General features: G+C 36.0%; 1 protein-coding gene across 5 annotated transcripts in view; it reads left to right on the plus strand.

Annotated features, from left to right (window-relative positions):
• Positions 1-10,085, plus strand: part of LOC123517345 (poly(A) polymerase type 3-like) — a 90,552-nt gene that overhangs the window by 76,679 nt on the left and 3,788 nt on the right. For 2 of the 5 annotated variants that reach the window (XM_045277345.1, XM_045277344.1), the window contains exon 11: positions 7,625-8,494. The exons of 2 other annotated variants lie outside the window; for them this stretch is intronic. In XM_045277345.1, coding sequence (XP_045133280.1) covers positions 7,625-8,494 — 870 coding nt within the window. Of the gene's footprint in view, positions 1-7,624; positions 8,495-10,085 lie in introns of those variants that run through there. One more of the 5 variants, XM_045277348.1, reaches the window with a different exon arrangement.

A 10,085-nucleotide genomic window follows, 5' to 3' on the forward strand; every position in this document is an offset into this window, starting at 1 on the left:
TACCGCAGTCTTGAGATAAACAACAATATTCTGCATTCTGTCGGTAGCTTTTCATTTACAAATTTACAATGGCACCAAAGAGGCTTAGTAGTGATGAAAGTAAGGAATCTGGTGAGAGTGCAAGTGTTAGTGAGCCACAGCACTCCATTAGTTGATTCACTGGAATCACACCAGGAGAAAAATTACAAAAGACATTTTCATGGATGGTGACTCATCCTCCAATGGTCAACTTAGTAAATTTAACAGAAGAGAGAGAGATAAAAATTATAATAAAAATTATGTCAGGAAAATTATGAAATTATGAAAAGATCAATAAAGAAAATTACTGAAGCTTATCAAGGAAAGTCCAATTGTGATATCTCAGTTTAGAAGAGTGGTTCTTAACCTTTTTACTACCACGCCCCCCTCTAGGAACTGCTTTTTCCCTCCATGCCCCCCTTGCATCTATAGACAAATTTCACTCCCAGATTTAAAAAGAAAATATGAAAAAAATGGCTTTTTAGTCCATTTACTAAGCATGAATTACATTAGTGAGATATTTGACACTGCTCTAAGCTACCAGATCTTGAATTCATGGTTAGTGAGATATTTGACACTGCTTCTTAGCTACCAGATCTTGAATACGTGGTCGAATGCTTGAGATTGCACAACGTAAGTCACCTTCAACGTTCAGGCGGTTTCTGTACTTGGTTTTGATAGCAACGAGCTCTTGTCATGAAAATAACCCATAAATGGTAAAACTTCTACTTTTCACCTGAGGCTCGTGCCCTCCCTGGAAATCACCCACGCCCCCTTAGGGGGGCATGCCCCCCAGGTTAAGAACCACTGGTTTAGAACATTTGTTATAGACAAGTTTTACATTCTTCTGAAGGAAAAATGCAGGATGATATAGTTTTCTTACATGTATTAGAAAAAGGAAAAAAGTATATTTCAGTTAATTTTTATAACATATTTTTTTTTATTTATCATGTTTTGTTTTTTTACTTATGTTTATTTATTTATACAATTCAAAAGTGTCGCCAGTGGCAGCTTTTTTTACAATTTGTCCAAATAATATCAGGAAAAATATAAAAAATCAATAAAAAATCGTTGAAGCTTGTCAAAGAAAGTCCAATGGTGATGCTTGTTTTGATAATTTGTTATAGAAAAGTTTTATGATCTAAAGGAAAAAAAATGCAAGATAATATAGTTTTTTTTTTATATGTATTAGAAAGAAAATATGGAAGAAAGAAGACTATTTTTCATATAATTTTTATATCACTAAAAACAAAATAAGCTTCATATTATTTATTAATCATTGTTTATTATGCCCTTCTACACATACTGTTTATTGCAATTTTACTGTATAATCCAATTTTTATTAAAAGTGAGATTAAAGTGTGATGTATGTGAAAACTGTTTTATGACCCACTGCTGGGCTGCATCGCAACAGTGGATAGTAACTGATGACCCACCGGTGGGTCTTATCGCAGGGAACGTGTTAAGGGTAAATTTTGAGCCAATGAAATGGGAATTTTGCTGCAAAGGGAGAAATAGGCAGCTGAGTGCAGGACAGATATCTCGCCCACTGTGCCTTAGTGTTACTGTTACTGATTAAAAAACTGAGCTTAGCATCTTCAGGGGATATGAATTGTCATAAGTGGCAATTTACCACTTTTTGGTATCTCCCATGGCTGTATAGGTTTGCAGTATTGTTTAGGGTTTGTCTTTTTATGGTGTAGAAGGAAATCATAAGGAGTACAGATGTGCATCTAAATTAAACCAGTGAAAAATATGAGTAACCTTTAGAGAAAGTAATCCAAGCTTATTTTGTAAGTATTCCATAAATTGGTTGTAAACTTTATTAATTGATTAATTTATTGATTAATGTCAGATGTTGAGAACCAATCCTTAAATTTTGTAAATGAATACCATTTCTGTGTTACTGTCACCTGAACTCAGAGACAGACACAGTGAGAGTTTGATGTTTAAAAAGTTTAGTGCTGAAATTATATGCTGACGTTATGGGAAAAAAAGACAGCTAATTGAAAAAAAAACAATGGGTATTGCAGCAGTGCAAAAAAGTAACCTAAGAGGTAACCCAATTTGTTCATTGGACACACTCTCCAGTATCATGACATGATGCTGTGTGCCATTGACTTGCTAGCCATTATGTCATAATCATTCAGTGCCTGTGAATGAAATAAGGTTGAGGGTTAAAATAGCATGTTTTTTCTTTGCTATTATTTTATCAGCTATTGTTGGTATGATCAAAGAAATGACAGAGTTTATGATGACTTACAGTGACACAGTGTAGTGTGACCAACTAAATCATCACGGCATCATCAGTTATGTATCATACTTCACACAGGGAGATGTGATTCCTCTCTCTACCTGTCTCCCCCTCTCATGCAAAGTTTCATATGCTTTTGTATGTACACCTGCATGCCACAACCTGTTGACCATGGCCAAAAGCATTTGTATATGGTGGTGAAGGCAAGAAATGTAACACTCCACAGGGAGGAGATGTCTCTAGCGAAGGTAGCATAATGTCTAGGCACCCGAAAATGCTGCATCCATACAGGTAAATCATGGTAAGGATGAAGACTGGAAATCAAGTTTGAGGAGAAAAGAGGGATCAGGGAAGAAACCTAAGACATCCAGACACACAGACAATCTGCTGTAAAGAAGTGTGATGGTCAGGCCTTTAATCATAGCCATAGATTGCTTGGGCTGGGGAGAAAAAAAAAAAAAAAAAAAAACAGGAATGACACAAAATTCACAGTCAAGACAATAAAGCCTCTGGCCTGTATTTATGCATGTATAAGGATGATTCAGTGGTTATGGTGAGCTGGAAGGATTGTGCTTTCTCCCAAAAGTACAATAATAATGAAAACAATTGCATTGAAGTGTTGAAGGATTTCTTGCTGCCATTTTATGTAAGACTTCAAGATGCAAATCTTCTTTCAAGATGGAATTCCTTACCACAAGTGCCCAGAGATTATGTTTTTCTTTTTTGAAAAAAAAACTGAAGTCTTGGATAAGCACAGCAACTCATCAGACCTAAATCCTATAAAAATGTATGAAAAGATACCTGCAGTCCATCAATACTTCTGTTCTCATTTTGATAGATACTACAGGAAAATCTGGTTCATGGAATTTGACAAAAAATATCCATTCTTTTGCACATGTTGCAGCATTGGGATTTGACTTTATCCTTAAAGGCATAGCAATGTGTCAAAATACTTAATAAAGGAGATGTAATGTATAGAAATTTTTTTTAATCCTTTATAGACTTATATACAAAGAAATTATTAAAATCAGTGCTCAGCATTCTTGATCTTTTCCTAATTACTTATGCTATCACTCTGTCTTCTCTGTAGAGCTCCACCAATTGCAATTTCATATCTTTATCTTGTCCTATCACTTCAATCCTTCTTCAGGATCCCCCAAAGCAGTGATGCCCCTAGCATTTTACCACTGCTAAGTAGGAGGACCTGAGGAGGTATTATGGTGATTTTCCTTGGAATGACTACTGCTTCTGTGTCAGAGATCCATCTATGTGTGCTGATTGCATAACAGAGGTAATAGTGTCTGTCATAGAGATATACATTTCTCACTCTTTCATGATCTAAACCCTCCAAATCTTGGTTTAACAGTCTCTTCTCATGTTATACATGATGGAGAAGTGGCCCATAAAAGGTAAATAAGCCTCAATTGCCTGAATCTCATGTGCTTTATATTTTTGCCGAGAATCATGCCAAATCTGTTTTCCAACTAGCCAAGAAAAATCCTCTTGAGATTCAACTTTCCACAAGACTTTTGGCACCTAGCCAAAAACATATCCTATAAGTTTACTTCTTCATCTTATCCTCCTTTATTTCAACCTGATGGCACCACTGACATCTCATCCATTTCTAAAGCTGAACTAAAACTGTATCTTGGATGATTCTGGGTTTGTTCCTCCTTTTCCACTGTCTGAATACTACAAACTATCCATTAAGATTCTTCACAGTGAAGTTTTCCATGCCTTTGCTGGCCTAAACCCTGGAAGGCTTATGTACCTAATAGAATCCATCCTAATTGGTCTCCAAAACTATGCCTCTGTGCTTGCATCTTGTCTAGTCAAATTCATCTATGTCTATTAACATTTATCTTTCCTTCCTGTTGGAAGTTTACCCACATTCAGCATATTTCTAAAAATCATGACTTACAATCCCTCAAACTATCATCCTATTGCTTTAATTATCTGCATATCTAAAATTCTTAAACCTATCTTCAACAGGAAGATTCTTAAACATCTATCACTTCACAATCTTCTATCTGATTGACAGTATGGTTTCTGTCAAAGCTGCTCCTGATCTGGTTTTCCTTACTAAGTCTTGGTCATCCTCTTTTAGGCATTTTCAGAAAATTTGAAGATTGTAAGTCAGAGAATTACTACATTCACTTTATATTATGTTTTATCATGTTGCCATATCAATAGAAGAATCCAACCCTTTGCCAAAATGGCAAGGAAGCAGTGAGCTGCTAATTTTAGAAATTGGACATTTTAGTTTGAATTTTTCTCCCTTGGAGCTATTCATAAAAAATGACAATGGTCTTTTTAAGACTTGTGCTCATAGCTCATTGGTACACCCTCTGCCTTGATCTAATGTGCTTGTTGTGAAGAGTCAGTTTGTGCCATAGTAAGCGAAAGTTAGCATGCATTGCAGTCGAGTGCATCAGCACAATCATCAACAGCAACATTGTTGTTCTTCCCCTATAGCTTCTTTGAATAGACCAGTGGAGTTTGCAGTGACTATGAAACTCTCAAGAGTCCCAGACAAGATTACCACATCAACCAGACATATCTGAATGTTCCCCTCAGTTGAGGATGCTGGGCACCAGACACCAATCATCCACATAAATCAACCCATATCTCATTAGATAACTCTACATAATCTGTACTTGTGAGTCACTTAGACAATAGTCACAATAGACAGGAGTAGCTGAACTCCCTGCCTAGCTCTACTCATGAGTGAAAATTGGAAGAGAAGGAATACAGAAGGTATATAGTATGATAGAGAACAAAAAACCTCACTTCTTGAAAAACTGAAAGTTATTTGAAAACATGAAGAATTTTTTTAATAGAAAATATAATATTAAAGATAACAATGATAGTTATGATAGTCTCCCCTACATTTAACATACAAAAAAGGACCAGTTACTGTTTGATAGTTGAAAATTTCCATTTCTGGAAAACCATACTCCATGTTCAGTACCATGTAAAGTACCACTTGTAGCCTAGCTGGATGTATCATGCATATTAAAGATGGTATTTTGAACACTGTACATTTGTATACATGAAATAATGTAATAAAGCAATATAGAACAATATTAACACTTAGTAAATGTTTTGCTTACCTTATTTAACATGTGCATTGTATATAAATTATACAGGACATTTATTTATTTGCCCAGATTGTTTTAAGTACAGTGTCTATCAAATCCGAAATCTTTTAAACCAGAGTTCATTAAATGGGGATGAATAGTACTACTACTAATAATAGATGAATGAATAAATAAAATTTAAATAAGCCTAACATATGTCTTGTTTTTTGCTGAGATTCTTTTGAACAGGTTTGTCTCCATATGATCTCAGCTTTTAAAAGTGTAAAGTTTTCATTTAATGCTTTATACACTTTCCATTAATTTGCCCAGTAAAATGAATTCATGAATTTGAAATCAAAGGTGCTAGTTTTTTAGATTTTAGTAATTGTTAACTGTATTCATGAATGTAGAATATTTGAAGATAGTAAAATAACTGGAGAATAACTTGCAGCATATGATGGGAAGAAAGTTTTAAAATCTTTATGACATGGTTTGTCAGGCTAGACCAACCTCCATACCAGAGTGGCTATTATCATTGGAATTCCAAGCTTTGCTCATTTGATATTTTTTTTGTTTTGCATTAGTTCTCAAACATTTCATTATAGTCAAGTTTTTGTACGAAGATATGTTTTGTTACTTCAGATTAGATTATTTTTTTTCTCTGCAGTGATGTTGATATTAAGATGACAATGGGAAAATTTTCATTAGTTATAGAATAGGCTTATATGCAGCCTGATTTCAATCTTTAAAACAGTTCATCTAAATACCACCAGTAACACCATTTTTAAGTTCCACCAGAATTATTTTAGAATTTCCCTGAGTAGAATACTATGCTTCAATTTGCTTAACTAAAGCAGTTTTAGGTCTTGTATGTCCTCAAAAACAGTGCAATGTGAAATACAAACAATGTATTGAAATCAGTTTACCCCAAGGCTCAGTATCAAGCAGGAACATGAGGGACAAATAAAAACAATTTAGATTTGATCTTGCCAATCAAATCATCCTCATGATTCACTAAGACTGCTTTTGACTTTCCTTGCAAAGGATTATTTCCTCGGATGGATTTCTTCTTGAAATGCAGTAACAAATGTGGTCATCTTTATTGTGGTTTTGGTTGATTTGGAAAAGGGGCTTGTGTGTGTGTAATTCACTGTTTGATCTACTGCAGTCTCTGACGAGACAGCCAGACGTTGCCCTACGGAACGAGCTCAGAGCTCATTATTTCCGATCTTCGGATAGGTCTGAGACCAGGCACACACCACACACTGGGACAACAAGGTCACAACTCCTCGATTTACATCCCGTACCTACTCACTGCTAGGTGAACAGGGCTACGTGAAAGGAGACACACCCAAATATCTCCACCCGGCCGGGGAATCGAACCCCAGTCCTCTGGCTTGTGAAGCCAGCGCTCTAACCACTGAGCTGCTGGGTCGTGTGTGTGTGTGTGTGTGTGTGTGTGTGTGTGTGTAGCTGTGTGGTGTACACCTAAAGACACTTTGTGTTGCTATCCCATTTTATGATTCTCTCTCTCTCTCTCTCTCTCTCTCTCTCTCTCTCTCTCTCTCTCTCTCTCTCTCTCTCTCTCTCTCTCTCTCTCTCTCTCTCTCTCTCTCTCTCTCTCTCTCTCTCTCTCTCTCTCTCTCATTATATAAGTTATTAAGAAATACTCAATGCTCAAATTGCATAGTTCATGAAAGTAAGATTTTCCCCTTATCTAAGATATCTTAAACAAAGGTGTTTTCTTTGCTTTTTGTCTTTTGTGTGGCTGGAAAGTATTTAACTGCCTCAGTCCAGTTCTTATGATTGGCTGTCTGTTGTATTTCATACTCAAATTTGGTATATTCCATGAGTGATTTTTTTTTTTTAATAAATGTTTGAAATAAGTGTACATCATTATTGATGTTTTGTAATCACTTTTGAAATATCAATTTCTATTGAGAAATATTGATATATGAAGGAGAAAATTATCCTTTGTATATATATTAAGACTACATTATTTTGCAAATATTATGATTGAGGTATGGCTGTAAAAAAAGTACATAAAAGAGTTTTGACCTATCCAACCCCATCATAGGGAAGATAATAACATAAATTAAATAGTGATGATAATGAGGATAGGTGTGGCCTTAGAACCAGGTATATAAGACATGCTTGTTCAATGATTTCCTTCCCTTCATCTTGTCCTAGTCATGCACTGCTTACTTATCACTTTGATTCATTCTTCTTCATTAGTGACTCGCTCCTCATGCTGCCTCCTCAACCCTCACAGATGACCTGCCAAGACTCCGCTTCCCCAGCACACTCTCCAAACACATTAGTTCCTGAGATGTTGCCTTATCTACACCAGCATCCTGCTCTGCCACATCACCTGTATTTTCTCCAAAGTGATTCCAGCTCTCATTTGCCTTCATCATACCATGATCAGTCAACTTTTCAGCATGATCAGCATGTTAATCCCCCTGAATTTCAGTATCATAGGCAAGACTTTCATGATCATCAGTTGCAAAATTTTAATGAAAATTCAAAGAATGCTTTATTGTTTCAAGTTCAGTGTTATCCAACATTTCCCACATCTCAGAATCACTCCCCAAATAATGCAATGAATAATGTCCAAATGGTCAGAATGCCTCTAGATTCCTCTCCATTAAATGTAGCACATCAGGAAAATAATGATTTTTCTAGTCCCATCATTCAACTTCAGACATTCCACATGCCTCAGTTTCCTCAAAATATGACAAGCCATCCTCCTCCTGTAGCTTTCTCTATGCCATACCCTAATAGTCAACAAAATTCACATGATAAATCTTGTTCCACTCCACCATCCTATGGAAGCACAAGTATCCCACCTGCTTCATCCTTTTTGAGCCCTTGCTCTAATTTTCACTGCTCAACTCCACTTTCTGTTGCTATGCACCAAAACAGAATCCCTTTTCAACAACCTAGATCATACCATCCATCCAATTCACATAACAATTCCAATACAGCTTCTTCACAATTCAGTCATAACATTAACCACAACCACCATCATCATCACAGTGCAAGCCAACCTCAAAGACAAAGCCAACAAAGCTCCAGCACCACCTGCTTGTCATTTTCAAGGCGAGTGGTGAAGCCATCTCAGCTGGATTTGGCAAGGCAGGTGTGTTGTGTGTGTGTGTGTGTGTGTGTACCTAGTTGTATTTACCTAGTTGTACTGTACAGGGTTCAAGCGAGGCTCATAGTGTCCTGTCTCCATGTCTCCATTTATCCAATTTTTCCTTAAAGTTATGCACATTATGTGCTGTAATGACTTCATTATTCAATGCATTCCACTTCTCCACCGTTCTGTGTGGAAAACTGTATTTCCCAACATTCTTCACACACTGCCTCATCCTGATCTTCTTTACATGACCTCTTGTCCTTTTATCTTCTTTCACCAGCACCAGGTCTTCCTTGTCTGTCTTTTCAGTGCCATTGACGATCATGTACATTGTTATTAGATCTCGTTTTTTTCTATCTTGTAAGATTGGTAGTCCCATTTCCTTCAACCGTTCTTCGTATGTTAGGTCCTTTAGTTCCGACACCATCTTCGTAGCAATCTTCTGTATTCGTTCTAATCTTCGTATATCTTTTTTAGAGCTCGGGGACCACAACACAGCTGCATATTCCAGCTTTGGACGTATCATGCTTGTGATGATTTTTTTCATTATATCTTTGTTCATGAATTGATATGCCACTCTTATATTAATCATCATTTTATATGATAATCCAAATATCTTGCTTATGTATTTTTGGGGATTTAGATTTTCCTGTATAATCACTCCCAGATCTTTTTTCTCTTTAGCTTTCATTATTTGTTCTTCTCCCATCTGATAGTTCCATACCGGTCTTCTTTTGCTCTTTCCTAGTTCCATTACGTGACATTTCTTGGCATTGGACTCCAATTTGCACTTCTTACTCCACTCATAGATCTTGTTTATCTCTTCCTGTAACAGCAAACAGTCCTCTCGGATCTTGAAAACTCTTAACAGCTTGGCATCATCAGCAAATAAATTAATGTAACTGTTTATCCCATTGTGAATGTCGTTTACATAAATCTGAAACATAATGGGGGCCAACACTGACCCTCATGGTATTCTGCTTGTTACTTTACCCCAAGATGAGTATGTATCTCTGATCACAGTTCTCATCTCCCTGTCCTTCAAATAATCCTTTGTCCATTCTAACATAGTTCCTCGCAGTCCTCCTAGTTTCCAAAGTATTCTTCCATGAGGGACTTATCAAAAGCCTTTTTTATATCCAGGTATAGGTGTGTGTGTGTGTTTGTGTTGTAGTAATAGTAGTAGCAGTAGTATAAGTAGTTTTAATATAAGTAGTGTGGAATTCCTTCATGATGCAAAAATTTGGAAGCTTTGAACATAGTAACATTTATTTGTAAAATGCCCAAATATTCCAGGAAAATGAAATCGTTTAATTGACACTTGAAGCTTGTGTCAAATTTGATAGTTATACCATCAGGTTGCTGGTAATGTTAAAGTTCGATTCTGCTAACCACTCATGTTAAGTGTATTTCACATTAGTTATCATGTGAGTAATGGCAAAAAATGACGGTAATTTTGACTTAAGATGTGAGCCCCCAAATTTAAATAAAATATTTCCAGATTATATAGAACTTCCAAAATATTTTCATGTTTATAAGTGAAGGTAACTAATGTATAGGAGTTCATAAAACATCAAAAGATTAATGAATA

Source organism: Portunus trituberculatus, chromosome 42, assembly GCF_017591435.1.
Source record: "Portunus trituberculatus isolate SZX2019 chromosome 42, ASM1759143v1, whole genome shotgun sequence".
Classification (NCBI taxonomy): Eukaryota; Metazoa; Arthropoda; class Malacostraca; order Decapoda; family Portunidae; genus Portunus; species Portunus trituberculatus.